This window comes from Polyodon spathula, chromosome 4 (genome assembly GCF_017654505.1).
Source record: "Polyodon spathula isolate WHYD16114869_AA chromosome 4, ASM1765450v1, whole genome shotgun sequence".
NCBI classification, from domain to species: domain Eukaryota; kingdom Metazoa; phylum Chordata; class Actinopteri; order Acipenseriformes; family Polyodontidae; genus Polyodon; species Polyodon spathula.
The window spans coordinates 31,387,214-31,409,557 of record NC_054537.1 but is presented as its reverse complement, the minus strand read 5'-3'; the positions used below and the strand labels follow the sequence as shown (position 1 = coordinate 31,409,557).

Sequence of the window (22,344 nt, the reverse complement as noted above, 5' to 3'; positions counted from 1 at the left end):
CCAAAGAAATACTCCGCTTTCAAGAAAGCTACACGCTTAACCACTCCCCCAAACTTTATTGTATGTGCTTTATATATTTAATAATAATAATAATAATAATAATAATAATAATAATAATAATAATAATAATACATGTTTTGCAAATAACTACAAAAAACAAAACAAAAAAGGAAATACATTGTTAATTTAATAGTTTTTCCTTGCATAATATATAATAACATAATATATAACACTTTTTCTCAACAAAAGCATATATTTTGTCAATTATATAGAGGGAGCAATCTTACTGACTAACGAGTGTTCCGACCTATGCAAATAAGTCACCATGCTAGCAGTTGGTCAAATCTGCAAGCCATATGCTCTTTAACAGCAATTGGCTTTGCCTTGTGCCAAACAACCACCTATATTTGAATACCCTGTTGTGTGTTATTGCTTTCTTATGGAAAGAACTGTGCACAAGAACACATACAATTGCAGCTTGAACTGCAGGACACACTGGGTCTTGATTTACAAATATTTTGTTACATTTTAAAGTCACTCCCTATGCGCATGATTTATTCTAAAAGTAAAAATAGTGCTGATAATTTCACAAATGTATACAAGTCTCAACTAGTAACTGTATTTCAGAAGAAAAATGTTAGAATGTTTGTATTACGTTGAAACAATGCTACACATTCACCGTACTCAGCAAACTCTCCCCCCTTGCAAACTCCGATTTTTCAGAAAGACGTGTAGGAAAAGGGGGTGGCTGTTCTTTTAAACGAACACGCTTTTAAGAATTCTCTCGCGTTGCTGGAGAACGGTGACCTCGCGAGAGTGGGGAAGAGTGTACTGAGAATGTTGTATGTTTCCCCGGGTGACGTCAGTCTGTATTGTTGTTCCCAGCTGTCAGCTGCAGCAAGGAGGTCTTGGGGACGGTATTGTGTGTGTCAGTATGTCAGTGTGTCATTGTCTCTGTCTTCTTGCCATCTAAAACCTCACAGAAACAGCTGCTTTACCCATGAAATACAGATATGAAGGACAAACGGAAGAAAAAGGATCGCACCTGGGCAGAGGCTGCCCGCTTGGTAAGCTAGCTTTTGCCTTTCGAGGAACGTGTCACTGTGTGTGCGTGAGAGAAAGATGATGATGATGATGCTTAGTATCCAAAAGTCAGGTTAGCTTTTGCCCATTACCACATAGTATAGGAGGAGGAGGGAGCGCTACATATCACTGAGGTTTGGGGGTGGTTGTTGTGGTCTTCGGCTTTGTTTTGGGGAAAAGATGGAAAACAATGAAACGCATTCCCGATCTTTTAAATGCAAATGTCGCATCTTTAAAATGCTGCAAACAAAACGGGGGTTTGCTGTAACAGCATTTTACATCACTAGTGTTGTTGAATATTTGACTTTATTTCGACCCTTGTAAAATACGCATGGATTGGAAACAGTCCAGTCTGCCGTTTGAATGGGCTTAACTTTTTTGTATGTGTTCTGCGTTAGTTTTGAGAATACAGTACTGGTCTATTGAGTTGTGGTTACGAGTCGATCCCCTGTCAGTTTGGGCCACCACTTTCTTTGGTTTTAGCTGAATAGTAAGAACGTTAAATCATTGTAATGTGGAAATAACAATAAAAAAAAAAATGCAATGTAGTTCTCTAAGTAGATTACATAGTTTTATTCATACAAATGTAATTTAACTTCCATCATTTTTATTCCATTTTATTCTGAAATATTAACGCCAACATCACTAATTTGTTTTCTTTTTATGTATTTATGTGGCTGGGGGTTATTTCTATAGTTTTATAGGTAACTCAGTTATATTTTCCTCAAATTAATGAAATAAGTATTTTTATACAGTATTCATGTTTTATGTAGGTAGTTTCCTGTATTGCCTGGTGTAGCACAAACATTTTCATGAGGTTAGAAAAAAAAAAAAGGAAGAGCAAATTGCAACCTATTGAACAGCAGTCGCATTAACATTGCAGCATTAAGGGAACAGATTGGACATGTGCCAGGGTAACAACTGTTTTATTTTGACAGGTAATTCTCTCTAATTTAAAGACTAACAACACAGTGTAAAACAGTCTAAAAGCCTTTAAAAACCCTTAATTACTGATTGTGAGTTGTATGCATATACCAATAACATAAGCTATATATTTGTTTATTCCCCAAATCATAGCAAGGTTGATTGGGGATTACCACTTCATAAACCTTAAAAGTTTATAGGAATGTCACCTAACATAAAAAGTCTCCAGAAAACTTGTTTTTTTTTTACTCACGCTTAAGTTTAATGGGGGTTTTAACTTCTTCAAAACTGGAAAGCGGATTGATGTAACCGTAGGCTCCTAAGAAGCAGGGGTCCCCTGTTGGCTCATCTGGTAGAACGCAGTTGTGTGGTGTGCAGGGTGAGTCATACAGCGCAGGTTCGCGTCCTGGCAGTTCGAAGAAGGCTAGTCTTCACTGGGGACTCCAAAGGGAGCATCACGTTGGCTTTTGGGTTAGGGTGGCAAATCCAGCAGGGGCTGTTTCTTCTCATCGAGCTACAGCGAACTCTTCTGGCCAGACGCCCAGTGAGCTCAGGGGCGTACACCTGCAGGGCTGGCCTTTGTCCTTCAGAGGTCGGAGTTCCTGGGTGAAAAGGGAAGCTGGCTTGGTCATGCTATCAGACCTTCGAGTCTCCTGAGACTTGTGAGGAATTGTGGTGGTGAGAGGAAAAGCAATTGGGCATTTCAAATTGGGAGAAAATGGTGGGGGGTGGGGGGGAATAATAATTGGACACCATTTTTTTAAGAAGCATTAAGAAACCAAACAAGACTTACTGATTCATCTTTTGTGATCTTTTGTGATTCATCTTTTACGGTTTTAGTAATTGTAAACCCACAAAACTGAGCAGGTGTTTCAGCATTACGTGAGCATTAAGCTTACGCGGCTTGAAAAACGTGTCAAATGATGCAAGCAAATTCCTACACTCTACTTAGTTTGATGGAATGAGTAATATACAACAAGCTTCAACATGAAAGCTGAACATTAATTTCAATAAAGAACAAAGACAAGCTTTTAATGAAAAACATATTATAGCCAACTTGACTAATGTAAAAACAGTCTTCTGTCGTTTTGAAATACCACTACTTCAGTATATTGCTACTGCTAAATAACAGTAACAAAATTTTATTAAAGGATAGTGTTAAACTTAAACCCATTTGTGGCCCTGCAGGAACATTAACCTGATAATTTCCCTTATTTTTTTATTTTTTTAAATAATGGTCTGATTCTCACTTTTGCCTTGTTTCAATGAATAGAATTTAATTTAATACAGAATAAAAACAAACTAAACTAACAACTACCTAGCCTCAATTTAACTAATCATATCTTGTAGTCTCAAATTAACCGCCCAGTGGCTTATGTTTCAGTCACTCCATCCTAAGCTGCAAACGTTAGTTATTGCAATGCAGTGCGGACTGTGGGTCAAACCAGTGTTGGTGTAGGGTGCGTTTTATTGTGATTTTCTATCTATGTGGCCCTTCTGGCATCCTGTGAATGTCTTTCTATTTTTGTATTTAATTTTAAAATGTTTAAAGGTAAACCCATAACAAAACACAGAATGTGTATATACTGAGCATAAAAAAAGTTATGTTGAAGTTGGGGGCAAGTGCCCCCGCTGCCCTATGGGCTAGGCACCTATGGACCTGGAATAACCTCCAAACCTTTTCTATAAACACTACAAAAAATTTAACGAATGCCAAACCTTGTTATTCAACGCTGCAGTGCATGTCCCTGGCAACAGAGAAATACTGAAGGGACATTTAAACAAAATATGTCGTATTCAAAGAACAAATAAGTAGCTGAAAAGGAAATGTTGTTTATTGTTCTGACACACCACCACAGCAACTGCAGTACAGGTTTATATTACTGTAGGGCAGTGGTTCCCAACCTTTTTCACCAACCTTTGTGTTTGGATTTTTCCCACGTACCACTTGCCATGCATTTTTTCACAACAGCATATTGAAACTAATATGTACAGTGCTTATAGAAAGTCTAAACCCCCTTTCAAAATGTTCACCTTTTGTTGTCTTATAGCCTGGAATTAAAATGCTTTTTTTTCATTTATCTACACATCCTATCCCTCAACTTCCAAGTGAAAAAAATATTATAAAAATTTGTAGAAAATTAATAAACAGGTGTAACCAATCGCCTCCAAAATCACACACCAAGTTAAGTGGCCTCCACCTGTGTTAAATTGTAGTGATTCACATGATTTTAGGATAAATTCAGCAGTTCTTGTAGGTTCCCTCTGCTGGGTAGTGCTTTTCAAAGCAAAGACTCAACCATGAGCACCAAGGCGCTTTCAAAAGAACTCCGGGACAAAGTTGTTGAAAGGCACAGATCAGGGGATGGGTATAAAAAAAAATCAAAGGCCTTGAATATCCCTTGGAGCACGGTCAAGACGATTATTCAGAAGTGGAAGGTGCATGGCACCACCAAGACCCTGCCTAGATCAGGCTGTCCCTCCATACTGGATGACCGAGCAAGAAGGAGACTGATCAGATAGGCTACCAAGAGGCCAATGGCAACTTTGCAAGAGCTATATGCTTTTATGGCCAAGACTGGTCAAAGTGTGCATGTGACAACACTATCCCAAGCACGCCACAAATCTGGCCTGTATGGTATGGTAGGGTGGCAAGAAGGAAGCCATTACTCAAGAAATCCCACCTTGAATCCCGTTGGGTTTGGCACAAACCCAACACAGCGCATCACCGCAAAAAAACAAAAAAACATCCCTACTGTGAAGCATGGTGGTGGCAGCATCATGTTATGGGGATGTTTCTCATCGGCAAGGACTGGGGCACTTGTCAGGATAGAAGGAAAAATGAATGGCGCAAAGTACAGAGAAGTCCTTGAGGACAACCTGCTGCCCTCTGCAAGAAAGCTGAAACTGGGACGGAAGTTCACCTTTCAGCATGGCAATGACCCAAAGCACACAGCCAACGCTGCACTGGAGTGGCTAAGGAACAAAAAGGCAAATGTCCTTGAGTGGCCCAGTCAGAGCCCCGACGTAAATCCAATTAAAAAATTGTGGCATGACTTGAAGATTGCTGTCCATCAGTGCTCCCCAAGGAACTTGACAGAGCTTGAACAGTTTTGTAAAGAAGAATGGTCAAATCTAGATGTGCAAAGTTGGTAGAGACCTATTCCAACAGACTCGCAGCTGTAATTGCTGCCAAAGGTGCTTCCACCAAGTATTAACTCAGGGAGGTGGAGACTTATCCAGTTATGATCTTTCAGTTTTGTGTTTTTAATATATTATTTCTGTTTAATTCTCGGAACTGGTGGAATTAAATGTAATTAATAATTGATGTTAATTAAACAGCATTGTTAATTGGTAATAATTCTTAATTTGTGTTATTTTCTGGGGCAAGGAAGTGATTTTTTTTTGTTACGAAAAAGGCTGAGAAACACTGATTTACGTAAATGCTAGATGTTGATTTTTTTTTTTTTTTAAATAATGCTGGTTTAAAAAAAGAAGTCTAATTTTGACAAGACAAATATGCCTTCATAATGTGTAAGTTATTTAGTTAGTTCTGTTCTGTTTTACATAGAAAGCTATTTCAGTTAATGGCGGATTTGAAGGCGATGCTTGTTATTACATCAAAAGGAGCTGTAATATAGATCATGTGACTAGTCTGCTTCTGCTGAAGCGTGATCTAGAGTGGAGGAGGTGGCGCCCAGACATGCAAGCGAAATGTTAAGAAATGCAGTAAAGTTGGGGCTGAAAACATAACACGGTTGATTATTGAGACGATCGCAAATGGCATGCAACCAATTCAATTATGGAGGATACCGGATTCAACTTTAATCTTTTGTTGAGCCAGATTACAGAACAGTGTGTTGATCTTTTTATTTATTTATATTTTTTGCTACTGTGAGACTCAAACGATGTCAATACATTTTTTTTTTAAACAGAAGATTGCTTCCATTTTGTTTTTTGTTTTTTTGTTTTTTTTTACAAAACTATTGCTATTAGTAATATTATTATTATTATTATTATTATTATTATTATAAACAGAATATTGATTCTTTGAATTAATGTGATACTGTACTTGGAATAAAGTCAGTTTGGTGTGAACATAACTAGTTCTTGTCTCTTACAGTAAGCAGGATAAATTAGCAATTTGGATTTTAGCACTGTTTGAATAATTCAACTGCATAACATTTCTGTAATAATGCAATTAATGCTCGACCCTTATCTAAACGGACCATTATTGCATCGCCGATGCTATTATTATTTCATATTGCTTCACTGTGTTTATACATTTATTTATATATAAGGCTTAATTTAGTAATTTTATTTGATTTAGTTTAGTTTTTCTGTTGAGCAACTTAATGGGCTTTTAAATAGGCCAAGCCTTCATTTTTCAGGTACAAATGAGATTGTAACATGTTAGTAAGTGACTAATCTTTATATTCATTCAAATGCTGGATATGTAGACTGCATGTATGCTCTGGTTTATTTTTGCTTGTTAATAAACCTGTTTTTAGCAGCCTTCATAATCATAAAGAAAAAGTCTCAGTGCTGCAAAATGCACCACCTGCAAGCCACCCAGGCATTGTCTTTCTTCTGGGTGCCTTTGTAGTCTTTCAATTTGCAATCATATAATAATGGATACTGCTGCACCTCATAAGTTAACTTTTCTGTTTTGAGGTATGACGTGTTTTGAGGCGCGTGTCAAGGGTGTTAACCTTGCTTCTGATTGGTCAGTTTCATTCCAGTCACGTGATGAAAAAAATTAGAAACAGGTTCTACTCTAGCAACGCAAATTTTTCTCAAAGCGATGTCACTCGTAGTCTTTAAAAGCCAAGATTTTTGTTTGTTTGGTTTTTGTTTGGTTTTTTAAATATGGCAAAGTAGTCAGCCATGAACGTGTGTTCCTCTGCACAGTCTGAAAGTACTATTAGAAGTTTCCTACCATGCTTCTTAGAGACCCAAACCCTCCCAAGCTTGATTGAGTTCCATTTAATACAAACCTACTAAAAGAACTGGTCATAAGTAGGGCTGTTTTTTTCACTGATAAAAATTGTTTTCACAATTAAACTAAACTTTTTAATTATTTCTTAAAGCAGAAACAATAGCGTTGTCACATTCAAAATTGGTAATTTTCTCAAGTTATTCAGAATTGATCATTATTAAGTTATTCAAAATGGATCACTTTCTCTCACAGTTACAATACTGCGTATTTAAATGCTTTAAAAAAATCATTTTATTTTTGCCATCAATGAATTGTAACACAAAATAAAAACATGAATAAACTGGTTACACGTGAGGTGTCCCCTTCTTATACTGGATAGAGCGATCTTTAGCGATCTTTAGCAGAAATATTTCCGGTGTCTTTTTGGTTGAAGACGTTTTAAAGAAATCGTGCAGCTCTGTGCCGTTTGTTCAATCATTAAACGGAAACTAAACTGGTTGCTAGGTTATATATATATATATATATATATATATATATATATATATATATATATATAATGCTGCTGAGGATGCCTATCCAGGCTGGGGACAGAGGGCTTTTGCAGTTGTGAAAAACTTGGTAAGGACCTTCTTGTCACAAAATAAAATTTATAATTAAAGTTCAGGAGGAGGGTCAGACACCAATCTCTGCGGCACCAAATAGAATGAGCTAATTAAGATTGTTAGGACTGTAAATACCCTCTTTGCTTACCTCTCAGTTGCGTTCATCGTAACCCACCACCTCCCCTTCTTCTCCTTTCTTAAAAACAATTTCTGTGTTTCATCATAGGGGGTCTGCGCCTCGTCCAGTCGGCCAGGCAGCAAACCCTCAAACCAAGTTAGGGTTGATGCCAAAAGAAAGTGTGTATATAGCATACTTCTCTGTAAAATCACATACTCTGCATTCTCCACAATAAATAGTTAAAACATTTAAACTAAAACATTTTGTGATTTGGTGTTTGTCCCGAACTACTGAATTATTTTTAGTGTCATATTCTCCAGGGATATGGCAGCTCTCTGTTTGTCCTTCAGACTTTTTGCACACTTACATTTCTACATATTGATAGAATACTGCTTATCCAATTGTTATGACACTTGCAATGAACAATATTTAGCACAAGTTATTGGAGTGTCAGTTGTTACAGTGCTACACATCCAGGGAACTACTTATCCAATAGTGACTAGGCTAAAGGGTATAATGAGGCAGTTTGTATGTCCCACTTACATTTTTATACCTCCTTCCCAGTTTATCACCAAAGAACCTCTAAGCCCCATTTCCACTGCTTGGTGCTCCTGGCTATTGCTGCCCACTGCAACAAAACAGTGTGTTTCTACTACTCGCCCAAGCAGCTGAGCGCAGCTATCTAGTCGGGTTTTGTGTCTCATAGCTGGCAACAAAGGAATTGTGTCATTACTTAGCCAAGAGGTGTTTATGGCCATAATGAAACATGTGAATCTAGATATAAAAAAGCTAAGTGATGTTGGCCAAAAAATAAAAAAGGCAATTTTACCTACACACCAGGAGCTACATGGGTTATTAAGGCATTCCTTTATGATGTATTATTGTTTTACATTTAGTATTTTGAAGCCTTCATTTATAAAAGAGAACACACAAACTGAAAGCTATAAGAAAAATCATATGTCGTGCAAAAATGTTTTCTGCTCGGACTGCTTTGTTCTAAACGCAGTGTTACCGCTTGTTTCTGTAAAACAAAGCACAGTACGATCCCACAGTAACCTTTGACCTGTGGCAAAAATTTCACAACACAAGAGTAGTTCTAACCTGAGATTTTAGCAAATAACTGATTTACATTGATTTATTAGACGCCTGGAACAGATTCCAGACATAGAAATACAACTTATAAACTACATACCTGTACTGTACATTGTGTTGAAGTTCAGTTTTGTCTACTGAAAACCTGAATGATTTTAAATGCAGTAAACAGACATCAAAGACAACAAACTACACCGATTCATAGTTGCAGGATAGCGTCAGTAATGAGAGGCTCGGAGATAGAAGCTGCATTTAAGCACTGTTGTGCACGTTTATTATAACTAGAAGCCCCACGGCAGTCATTATGGTGGCTTTTAGTTTTTAAATGTAATTTTCTCAATCGTGTAACACATATGGGGCTGTGCATTCATGTACTTTTCTGTCCATATGTTTTAATTATTCTCACAAAGCATGAAACGCAGAAATATTACATTATACCTAAAAGCCCCGGGATCAGTCACATTGACAGCCACACAGAAAACAATTGTATTTTGACTATACAGAACAGTATTCTACTTTTATTATTTTTATTTACCAGTCCGCAATGTGTTTAGCTGTAATTAGATTAGTCTGTACTCTCTGCCTGTGTGAATGACTGATAGTCTATTGTTTTTCAATCAGCCTTTTCAAAGGCTGGTGCCTGCTTGCCAAGTGTGCTTTTTTGGTCAGTCAGTTACCATAGGGATTAGTGAAAAAAGATACCAGAGACCGTGGAGTTTTACAACGCAACAAAATATGGAGTTGATATTTTGGATCAGATGGCATGGAAGTATTCCATGAAAGCTGTCTCCCGTTGTTGGCCTGTTTATATATGTTACAGTGTATTGGACCTAGCAGCCATCAACTCCTGGGCACTTTACAAAGAATGCACAGAGAAGAATTTACCAAGGAGAGAATATATTTTACAATTAGCACGAGACCTTTGCCAGAAGTATTTGGAACAGAGGGAGACTGCCAAGCGTGTACCCACAGCTGAAGCTGGAACCCCACTGAGAGCTGCAAGAAATGCCAGTGCCAGGTTGGCAAGGGCAATAAAAATAAAACTTCAGACAGCTGTGCCCTGCGCAGAAAGGCGGTGTGTGGAAAGTGCACTGCATGTGTGGAGATGTGCGTTATCTGTGTTGAATGTGAACAGCCTTAGACTCAAGGTAAAGGAATACCCTTTTGTCCAAAAAAAGAAATTTGACTTTTTTATAACTTTGTGCTGCTGCGCTTCTGTAAAAAGTTTTCTTCTAATTTTATATATCTACATTGCTCTGTTGTTTTTGCGCATCTGTTAATAAACCGATGTCTGCTGAAAAGAAAAAAATGTATTGCTATCGTTTCAGTTTTCTAAATATCTATGTTGTAAACTGCTGTCTGTTCAGATGTTTATTTATTTACATTTTGTTGTTTTGATTTGTATATATATATATATATATATATATATATATATATATATATATATATATATATATATATATATGCGCTGCAGTTGTTCAGATGTTTATGTGACGTACTCAGTAAAAAAAATTAAATAAATAAAACTAGTTACATCCGACTGTTTCTCCTTTTGTTATACTAGTAACAGTGTTTTGAATACAGCTGTCAGAAAGACTGCTGTGAAGCTTCTACGTATGAGTATATCTCCGGGTCTTCTAGTGTTAAACTAACAAACAAAGAAAAAGGCACAATGACCAAAATAAATAGTTCAAACAAAAGGCAAAACATTACAACACAGGGAGGGCATTCAGCTTCACTACACAAGCGATTGTCATTTATTCCTTTATTTCATTTATTCCATCAGAGCCCATTTAAAATAGGCTTGATTACAAGTCTAAAAAAAAATTAAAAATAAAACCAAACTGGGTGCAAGGCAAGATGAATTGTAGATGGTTGAACTAAACTCTCTAATACATTCTAATACTGTTAATTGAGCCCCGGTGTCGGTCTGTGGGTAGTTACATTTTGAAAGTGTATATACTGTACAGTATTTGATATTAAGAGTCCAACCACAGCAATTGAGACGAGTGTTAATTCACACAGCTACATATTCCAAAATATTAAACATTTTCAAGGCCTGTTAGAGAAGACTATTAACTAGAGCTCTGTTTTTGAAATGAGAAAAACTGAATTGCCGTAGTTTCTGGGGTTTATGTTGCTACTGTGCCAAAGAGGATTTTGTCAACAAATTATGCTGGTCTGGATCAAGTCATACATGCAGCAACCCTTTTGTTGAGGGTAAAAAATTCCGTTTCAGAAATATCAACATCTCAAGCGTTTGGAAACTGGTAAAAATGTAATCAGAATAGTTGAAAATATACATTTAAGTGTATAGTAATTGAAGAAGACATACCATGTGCATTTTTTAAAAAATTTTTTTGCAAGTTGAGTTTATTCATCATGTGACTTGAATCACATGTTTCTGCTGAAACTCTACATGGCATCTGCATCAATGAATTATGCTGTATGAATTAATACCCTTAAATATCATAATGCCAGTCATAAACATGTAGAGAATAAAAAAGCAAATAAGACGGCAACAATGGAAAAGCTCTGCATTCTTCTGTATGTGTGTGTCTGACATATTTATGGAATGTACAATGTATTATATTGGTTATTTGTAATGGTAACTCTAGAATTAATTAATTTAGGAGAAGAAATAGGAGTGGTGGGGTATTTTATAGTTGTCACCAATGTCTGCCCAGGGACTATCAATGGAAACTAGCCAGCTGGCTAAATTGAAACTACACTGTTTGTATCCCTGACAAATAAAAAAAGAAATAAATTCAGTGCTGAAGTTTAGACCTACTATAATGTGCTCAAGGCAGGGCTTTCCTGAAGTAAGCAAGCTAAATTAATTGCGTATTTCATTATTGTTTAGTTTATTTCTCTCCACGCTACATGGCTTTTTAATAAAGCTGTAATTAGCCATGTTAAACCGTGGCCATTTTCTAATTGAATTATATTTTCTGATGATGAAGAATTTAGTTCAAAGCTGTTTTTTTCTAGCTGTACATTCCTTAAAGGAAACTGATCGCTTTACTGTGTAAAGGATGTAGTCGCTACACTACACCACCGTTGGTTTCATAAAGAGATTCTGTCTGGAGACACGCCTCTTTTTTAAATCTTGCAAATAACACTGCAGAATTAGCAAAGGAACAATTGAGAGGATTAATTATGCATTTACATTAAAAGGGGTGCTATTTAAATTACAATCAGGTAATACATAGCAGTGAACCTCTTTCAGAGCAATGAGTCAGTCAACACGCCTTTATCAGTGTTTCATATTTTATCCTGGTTGTTATTATTATAACATCACTAAAATGCTAAACTTAATTTGTGGAGTATTGTACATAAGATTACTCTCACGTGACATTGCTGGACTGTTACTAAACTGTTTCATATTTCTATTGTTAATGCCAGCAATAAGGTAAACAGGTTGTTTCAAAACACCTTTATATGTAGACTGAACTAAAGTTAGTGGAAGACTGTAAATATGATTAGCACAACTGTACTGGACATTTTGTTTTCTGAACTGTAGTAATATAATTATTAGGTTTTGCTGCTTATTTTAAGGCCAGCAATGAGCCAAGTGATGTTTATAAACATTGACAGGTTTGAGGTGTCTTCAGGTGCTATTACAGCAACAAGAGTCTAACTGAAAAAAAAAAAAAGTGGTAATATTTATTTACTTATTTTAACTAGCAACATTATATTTATGTTCAAATGCCATATTTGTGATAAAATGGAATTGTTGATTGATTGTTGATAAAATGGAATTGGCCATATTTGAAAAGCAGAATTTGGTATTCCCAATAATGGAAGAAATTAGTAGCCCATTTCAGGGCTAACTGACTGCATGTATTAGGGTAGATACCGCATCAAGTTCAATGACGTGTACAACCAATAAAGCTGTTTTTGAGTTTGAATTTGATCCCATCTCACGTGGTTAGGCACATACACAGCATGTGCAGTATAATCCACAGCGACACAGCGACAGTAGAAAAAAGCAAGTCGTGCAACTTATGTGTGCCGACGTGGCAGGAAAAAGAAAGATGCACGTATTTTTGCAGTTCTCTGTACGTGAAAATGTGTTTTAATAAAGTGAATACACTTATGATATGCATGTAGATCAGGGGTTCCCAAAGTTTTGGTGATGGAGGGCCAATTTCTGGAGGTTGCATGGGATGGGGGGCCGCACAAGAATATGTACCACTCATGAAACCGAAATATGTCCCATATCATACTTTTTTTTTTTATTTCCTATATGTTTTTCCTATACATGGTGTGGACGTTTAGAGCTATTTCCATAGTAAATGTGCAGAAGTAAAACACAGACGTTACTGTATTTTACCTTATGTTTTTATTACTTTCTGAAATCAACGAAATAATCACACATTGAGGTGCAGTATTAATTATTCATATTATCTGCCATCACATTGGCACTTTTTATGCAATTACATATGATTGCTACGTAACATCCTACTAGCTACTGTACTATAGCCTAACTATTCAGAAACACTGTACAGAAATGTAACAGTAACAATTTTAAATTATAGCCGGTACTGTTACTACAGTAGTACCTTCCCTAACAAAATATCCAAGTTGAACACCAAAACTACAATACTGTACAAAGGGCAAGAGCATTTTCCTGATGTAGTTGAAGCTGCGTACAGTTTTGCTCTTAAAATAATAAAAGAACATCTACGCCAGAAAAAGTGCATGTATACTGAACCGTAACGTTTCTTGCAGTCGCTCTATTAAAGTTACTGAAGCTGGCTAGCTACTTCAGCTGCATAAAGTAATCTAACGTTGTTTGCGTGGTACCTTCACGTCTTGATATCACAGTCTTTGAGCATCTTCCCCTGTGGAAAGCGACAGGAGACGACAAAATAATAATTTAAGAAAAGTAGAAGTGCTTTTTCTTTTCTTAGGAGGTTCCAGGTTATTTTCCTTCAGCATGGCAAATCTACTGTGCACTATAGGCACCATTTTGTTTTTTTTTTTAAAGGGACAGTGCACATATGACCGTAACAACTTAATAAAATTGGCTTGAGAGGGTCCAGATTTGATCCAAAACATGTAAAAAATATATGTTATGTAATTTTTTATGAACTTTGATTGCTGTGTGTTATTAATTTCCACCAAATTACATGCGCAATTTGTTTACAAAAATGTTCAGAAAATGTAAAAATAAAGTAAATGGGTGGATTTTATGGGGCCGCACCAAACGTCCTTGCGGGCCGCATTTCGCCCGTGGGCCGCACTTTTGGAACCCCTGATGTAGAGGGAGGGGGAGTGCGTAACTTTGTATCTCCACTTAGTGAAAAACTGAGATTTTCTTAGTCTTGACATTAAAATACTGTACTGTAATGTAATTTTAATTCAAAGCCCATTACATGTAACACGACATGACCATTAAACTAAGCACCCTCACGAGACGATCGCTTCTCAAGAATACTATAGTGAAATAGAATTCTGCAACCTTGAGTAAACATAGTTGCTTACACACAGTGATTGAGCTTATTGACGTTTATATACTGTGTTTAAACTGATGATGGGCGTAGGCACACTTTTGCTAACTAATCATATCGGTCCGCTTTTAAAAATCAACCGCTTATAAGAATCAAATCACCCCGGATGGATGTGATTCTTATAACTGGAGTGCACTGTGTGTGTGTGTGTGTGTGTGTGTGTATGTATGTATGTGTGTGTATATATATATATATATATATATATATATATATATATATATATATTTATATATATATATATATATATATATATATATATATATATGAGGTTGGGACGTAAACACTTCCACAATTCAGTTTTCAGAAACTTGCATGGCTCTCTAAAATATACCAGGAGTATCTTTCTAGGAACTGAAGGAACACAGGAAAAATAAATAAATAAAAACTACTTGTCCGACAGGCAAAGTATAACGGCAAAACTTGTTGTCCTGGCCGTCGGGCGGTATGAATTGCACACCCTTGTTAAGCTTTTTTTTTAAATTTTGCTGATAATAAGCCTATATTAATGTGATAGCCATGAAGCCAATTAATCAAATAATATATTCTTCTTAAATTCTATTTCAAACAGTGGCGGCTTGTCATTAAGTCCCTCCAGGGACATATTACTCCAGCGTGTTAACTTACAGTGCTAATATTCATTGTTAGTTTCTCTTCTCATCAGTAATTAAATTCAGTCCCTTGTTTGAATTTACAATGAAGGTTCGCCCTCTTGCTTTATGCGTTGTTGACATTCCTTGACTTGCATTGTGACCGGAGAGGGCTTAATTTCATTAGCCCTCTGCTTTGTTCAAGTTGCAGTGTGTTCATCACTTCGTCAGTCGGGGCTTGCAGGGACTCCCTACAGTTCACACGAAACACACCAGGAATAAAATGGGGCTAATCTCCAACAGCCCAAGATTTATCAGAGTATTTACAGAAACTACCGATGTATCCCTTCAGCCTTTTTCTCAGTTATTCGGTGAATGACGAGGGTAAACGGCTAGTAGAGTACAATTAATTACGTTGACAATTTGCTTCAGAAGCCTTTTTTTTCTATGTCAACAGAAGAAAAGTTGGAGGTTAAAAGGCTGGGTGTACACCAGCCTCGTGATATTAATGACAAGAAACAAAAACGTATCTTTTGTGTTTCATGGTTTGACAGGAAGGATTGGCTGACAGTGAGGTGAAAAAAAAAAAGTTGTTTTGTTTTCCTTGCATCTTGTTTGGAGGGGTACAGCTTGGACCAAAACCAGAATCAATTATTTAAAACACCAGTCAGAGAAAGTTAATAAACATGAATACAGTGCTTCTCATATCGGGAACTGTGTTAAACTGAAAATGACTGGAAACGTTAATATTGCTACTCAGATTGATGAAGGTGACCGTATTTCTGTGCAAAGGCATAATGAGCTTGTACAGAAGAAAAGGTGTGTTCTTTCCCAGGTAATTCACTACATCAGGTTCTGTGGAAGTCATGAGTTGCCACTGAGAGCTCATGATGAAAGAGTCTACTTTAAATCAGGGAGTGTTTCTAGATTTGGTAGATGTGTTTTCTCAACTAGACAATCAGTTAGCTGATCACCTTGCAAATGCAACTGTGTCTAAAAATACATAGAAGACCATACAGAAAAAACTTCTAGGCTGTATGTTGGAAGTTTCAAATGCAAGCTTTGCGTCGGTACAAGCCAATAAAACGACAGATGTGTCAAGTACAGCTCAACTAGTGATTGTGCTGAGGTGTATCACACAGGGCTCTGTAGTTGAGAGGTTTCATGACCTTTTGAAAGTTCGTTACCGAATGGCTGAAGGATTACCAACTTTTGCTTCACGTGGACTTTCTTTACATCCATCCATTATCATTAATCGCTTAATCCTTAACAGGGTTGTGGTGAGCCTAACGTGGCAGACACAGGGCACAAGGCAGGACTACACCCTAGATGGGATGACATTCCATCGCAGGGCACCACATACACACACACACACAAACAAAAGCCAATTTAGAATGCTCAATCAACCTGACCAACGTGTCTTTGGACTGTGGGCGGAAAGCAGAGTATCCAGAGAAAACCCACGCAGACACAGGGAGAGCATGCAAACTCCACACAGACAGACCCCTAGGCTGGAATTGGACCCAGGACATTCTGGACAAATTTACTAAATCAGTGACAGCATTGAAAGAAAACCTTCCTGCAGAAGAAGCCGAAAACCAAGTGAAACTGAACCACCAAAGAAAAGAATTCAATCAAACTGTGCTGATGTAGCAAAGGAAGCATGTAACATTATGATTCTGCAGGCAAAAGAACGCTTTGACAAAGTAAATCACTTGATGTTATTTGATCTTATTGGTTCAGAATGGTACCATCAATTTCATGTGGATATTCCTAGTGAACAACTGGAGATGGCAGTGAAGTGTTACCCAATGCTATGCAAAGAAAAACAAAGTGACCTAATGGTTTTCAGAAACATTTCAACTGACGGAGATCGCAACAGCAGAATCGGAGAGATCTTTCGGTACACTGAAATGTATAAAGACTTTCCTGTGCAATACAATGACCCAAGACAGAGTTAACGTACTTGGTGTACTGTCGATCGAAAAGGAGCTTATCCGCAGTATTCCTGACTTTAATCATCAGATCACAGTAGTTTTTGCTTCTCAAAAAAAACCCGAAGAGGCCAGCCCCTCTACAAATAAGGCGGGTTTTCCTTTAACATGCTTATGATTTTATTATGTACAACACGCCTTTTAATATTAGTACATTATGAAAAGAAATGTTGGTTTTAATAGCCCAGCCCCTACCAGCTGCCACCGATTTCAAATATACTGTGAAGATAGTAGATTGCAGAAATGTACAGTTATCACTAGAAGCCCAGCGGCGGTCATTTTGCAGCTTTTGGTTTTAAAATGTAATTTTCTCCAGTGATGTAACACATACGGGGCTGCGCATTCATGTACCTTTCTGTCCGTATGTATAAAATATTTTCATATTTGGAGTGTGGAAATAAAGGAGATATATTACATTATACATAAAAGCCCTGGGAGCAGTCACATTGACAGCCACACAGAAAACAATTGTATTTTGATTATACAGAACACTATTCTGCTTTATTATTTTTATTTACCAGTCCGCAATGTGTTTAGCTGTAATCAGATTAGTCTCTACTCTCTGCCTGAGTGAATGACTGTCAGTCTATTGTTTTCAGTCAGCCTTTTGAAGGCTGGCATCTGTTTGCCAACTGCGCTGCTTTGGTCAGTCAATTAGCATCGGGACTAGTGAAAATAAATACCAGAGACCGTGGAGTTTTACTACGCAACAGAACATGGAGTTGATGTTTTGGATCAGACAGCACGGAAGTGTTCAGTGAAAGCTGGCTCCTGACGGTTGTCTGTTCAGGTGTTTTACAATTTATTGGACCTAGCAGCCATCAATTCTTGGGTACTTTACAAAGAATGCACAGAGAATAATTTACCAAGGAGAGAATATATTTAACAGTTAGCACAGGAACTTCACGAGAAGCATTTGGAACAGAGGGAGACTGCCAAGCGTGTACCCACAGCTCAAGCTGGCAACCCCATTGAGAGCCGTTGGCAAGTGCAATAAAAATAAAACTTCGGACAGCTGTGCCCTGTGCAGAAAGGCGGTGTGGAGAAGCGCATTATCTGTGTTGATTATGAACAGCCTTAGACTCAAGGTAAAGGAATACCCTTTTGTCAAAAAAAATAAATTAGACTTTTTTTTATATATAACTTCTTGTGCTGTGCACTTCTGTAAAATGTTTTTTTTCTAAGTTTATTTATCTGTTTTGTTAAGTTGCTTTTGCTCATCTGAGAATAAACTGATTGCAGTTGAAAAGTGCAAAATTTATTTCCATCGTTTCAGCTTTATAAATATATACAGTATGTTGTAAACAATGCCTGTTCAGATGTTTATTTACATTTTTTTGTTTTGATTTGTAAAATAAATATATATGTATGTTTCAGTTGTTCAGATATTTGTGAATCATATTCAGTAAAATTTAAAAAAACGAATCACATCCAACTGTTTCTCCTTTTGTTATATATACTGTATTTGGTTTACATTTACGCCTTTTCAAGAAAAACAGAATTCCATTGTATAAAAGTACTGTACAAGAGAACTGTTGTTTCTGTAAATGCTGCTGAAGAGACACAACAGCCTTTTTAAATCTGAAGTAAATGTGTGGGTTGCTTTGGTATGCATGCACTGAAGCATTTTTTTTTTTCTGCAATGCTCTGCAGTTTCCTATTACCATGGTTATTGAAGGCAAAGACCATGGTCTGTCATCTACAGACACAGCAGATAAGTCAGCAGCTCCAAAACACACACACATTTTCCAACTTTCAGCAGCAATCCCATTGCTTTGCCAAACAAAATATTTTCTACAATTACACTTACGCTAAACTACATCACAAATGTTACTGTATTGGATAACATGGTGTCCAACAATATGGTATTACTGTGTACAGCAGTGTGCACATTTATTAGAACACCCCATTGCTTCTGTTGTTTTGCTTTGTTGTGCAGATGAAATCAAACCACGGTGACTGAAGATCTTGGAAAATTGTCAAAATAGGCAAATTAGTGGTCTAATTTAATTGATGACTTTAGTGAGCCACACATTACATTAATTTTAAAATAGTAATAGAATGCCTAATTAAAGCACAAAGTCACACATAATTGCCTACTGTTTCTATATCACTGATTACTGACTGAAAATTTAAATGCTCACACCCAGAGGATTTCAAAGGATATAAATGACAAATCTTGAGGTGTTTTAATAAATATGTACACTACTGTATGCTGTGTTGCTACAGTAGCAAGAGTTTGACCTCTCTACACTGAGTCCACAACTTATTTGCAGAGGTTAAAAATCTTAAAGCATATAATAAAAATGACAGGTATGCCAAAAATGGCCTGCTATGCTGCAGAATTAGAGATATACGTGTGTCCACAGAACATAACTCACATATTAATGGACAACTCCAATGCACCAATACTCTGAGATAAAGAATTACTTTATGAAGTTTAGTCTCACTTGGGCAAGGGGCACCAAGATGTAAATGTGACACTGCCTCAGTTATATGCCATTATTGTGCAAACAGTATGCATTCCCCTGCAGGGATAAGGCAGCACATCTTCAGGGGAAGGATAACTCATAGGGCTATAGCTGTCCTGTGAGACTATGATCAATAGTCTACTGTACAGAATGCTAATACAGAGTGAGAAGGCATCCTCTCTGATCAGCAGCACTAGGCTCAGTGGTAAAAGATAAAAAGACTGTAACAATAATAAAGTGCATGACAGTGAAAGAGAAGTACAGTTTTACTACATAACTTTTGCACTTTGATCTCTCAATATATATTTCTTAGACTCTCACACAATTCTGCTGTATTTACAAATTTAGTACTGTTTTCCAGTAGATATTATGAAAAAAAAAAAAAAAACATGACTCATTGCTCTGCAGTGGTTGTAAAATCACAAGTGGTTGTAAAATCACAACATTATCTTATATATATATATATATATATATTATATTATATATATCTATTGAGACTCTGGAAAGCTCTGGAATGAACACTTACTTTTGTTTTATTCTGTAAACTACTGACAACATTTCTCCCAAATTCCAAATAAAAATATTGTCATTTAGAGCATTTATTTGCAGAAAATGACAACTGATCAAAATAACAAAAAAGATGCAGTGTTGTCAGACCTCGAATAATGCAAAGAAAATAAGTTCATATTCATTTTTAAACAACACAATACTAATGTTTTAACTTAGGAAGAGTTCAGAAATCAATATTTGGTGGAATAACCCTGATTTTCAAGCACAGCTTTCATGCGTCTTGGCATGCTCTCCACCAGTCTTTCACATTGATGTTGGGTGACTTTATGCCACTCCTGGCGCAAAAATTCAAGCAGCTCGGCTTTGTTTGATGGCTTGTGACCATCCATCTTCCTCTTGATCACATTCCAGAGGTATTCAATGGGGTTCAGGTCTGGAGATTGGGCTGGCCATGACAGGGTCTTGATCTGGTGGTCCTCCATCCACACCTTGATTGACCTGGCTGTGTGGCATGGAGCATTGTCCTGCTGGAAAAAACAATCCTCAGAGTTGGGGAACATTGTCAGAGCAGAAGGAAGCAAGTTTTCTTCCAGGACAACCTTGTACTTGGCTTGATTCATGCCAAAGCTGCCCGATTCCAGACTTGCTGAAGCACCCCCAGATCATCACCGATCCTCCACCACATTTCACAGTGGGTGCGAGACACTGTGGCTTGTAGGCCTTTCCAGGTCTCTGTCTAACCATTAAACGACCAGGTGTTGGGCAAAGCTGAACATTGGACTCATCTGGGGGTGCTTCAGCAAGGCTGGAATCGGGCAGATTTGTCTTTGTGAAGGGCGCATGAATCAAGCCAAGTACAAGGTTGTCCTGGAAGAAAACTTGCTTCCTTCTGCTCTTCTAGTCATCTAGTGCTGATTAACTCAATTCAGGAATTCTGGAAAACAAAGATGACCGTGTTGAAGATGACAATTGAAGGAAGAATGGATGGAGCAAAATACAGGAAAATACTGCAAGAGAATCTGCTTTAGTCTGCTAAAAAACTGAAGCTTGGGAGGAAATTCACCTTTCAGCAGGACAATGATCCCAAGTACAAGACCAAAGCAACACTGGAGTGGCTCAAGAACAAAAAGGTGAATGTCTTACAGTGGCCCAGTCAAAGTCCTGATCTCAATCCCACTGAGAATCTGTGGCACTATTTGAAAATTGCGGTCCACAAGCGTCGTCCAACCAAGTTGAACAACCTGGAGCAAATCTGCCAAGAAGAATGGGCCAAAATCACTCCGACACTATGTGCAACGCTGGTACATACTTACCCCAAAAGACTTAAAGCTGTTATTGCAACGAAAGGTTGCTCTACCAAATATTAATGTGTGGGGGTTGAATACTTATGCAAGCAAGATATTTCAGTTTTTTATTTTTCTTAAAAATATTTCCCAACATAAAACCAATGTCACCTTACAATAATTGATTCTGAGTTTCAGTGTTTAAAAATAAAATAACAAACGGAACAAAATTTCAGTGTACCATTTGCAATTCAGTAATATGAGAGAATTGGTCAGGGGTCTGAATACTTTTGCAAGGCACTGTATATATACCTGTATTTATACCTTTACTAATGCATAGGTTACATCTTATAATAATTGACCAATCAACTTATCAAAAAACATGCTTGTGGTGTGTTTTTTTTTTTTGTAAACCTTACGTCATGTACATATTTTAGCTGTTAACATTATATATTTCAGTCTGTTGGTCTGGTACCTTTGTCATGAGACAAACTGGTCAATATCGGGATTCATGTTTTGTGCTGAAATGATCTTTAGCATGGAGTGTAGATGCTTGTCATTCAGGCGAGATCTTTGAGCGGATTTATTAATCTTCATCAGTGAAAATAGCTGTTCGCAGAAGTATGTACTGCCAAACATTGACATGACGCGTGCAGCCATGACGCGTGGGTGGAACGGGTAAAACTGCTCAGCCGAGACAGAATCAAACCTAGCCTTCACACATGGGAGGCACTCCGTCTGTTTTTGTCAATCGAACTAACTTCTCTCACTGTAACTTCATGTTGCGTGCACATTTCTCAAGCTGTTGAAATATATTATTTGCTCTGGTAGTGAGGTGCATAGCTGCAACATCCAAAAGCTCTTGGGTGAAGCCTGCATCAACACCCCGGATAAACACAGATAACGCAGCAGTATCAGTAATATCTGTGCTGTCGTTTGCAGCAAGAGAAAAGGCTACGAAATCGCTTGCTTTTTCAGTGAGCTCTCTTGAAGATCGGTAGCCAGGTCATCCACTCTTTCAACCACGGTATTTCTTGAAAGACTGACATTGGAAAACACGCTTTTTCTCAGGACAGATTATTTAACTTAATTTACTACTTTAGCATGTAGTCTTACAAAAGTACCCTCAGAAAAGGGCTTTAACAACTTTGCGATTAGCTCTGACATAAGGCCTTTACTGCCGCATCACTCACTTTTTTTTCTTTTTAAACATGTTCTGCTGTAA

At 37.2% G+C, this 22,344-nt stretch overlaps 1 protein-coding gene across 2 annotated transcripts in view; it reads left to right on the top strand.

Moving 5' to 3' along the window:
• The first annotated feature begins 866 nt into the window (after positions 1 to 866).
• Positions 867 to 22,344, top strand: part of LOC121314420 (putative Polycomb group protein ASXL3) — a 75,129-nt gene continuing 53,651 nt past the window's right edge. For both annotated transcript variants that reach the window (XM_041247682.1, XM_041247680.1), the window contains exon 1: positions 867 to 1,067. In XM_041247682.1, coding sequence (XP_041103616.1) covers positions 1,001 to 1,067 — 67 coding nt within the window. In that variant the 5' untranslated portion in view covers positions 867 to 1,000. The remainder of the gene's footprint in view (positions 1,068 to 22,344) is intronic.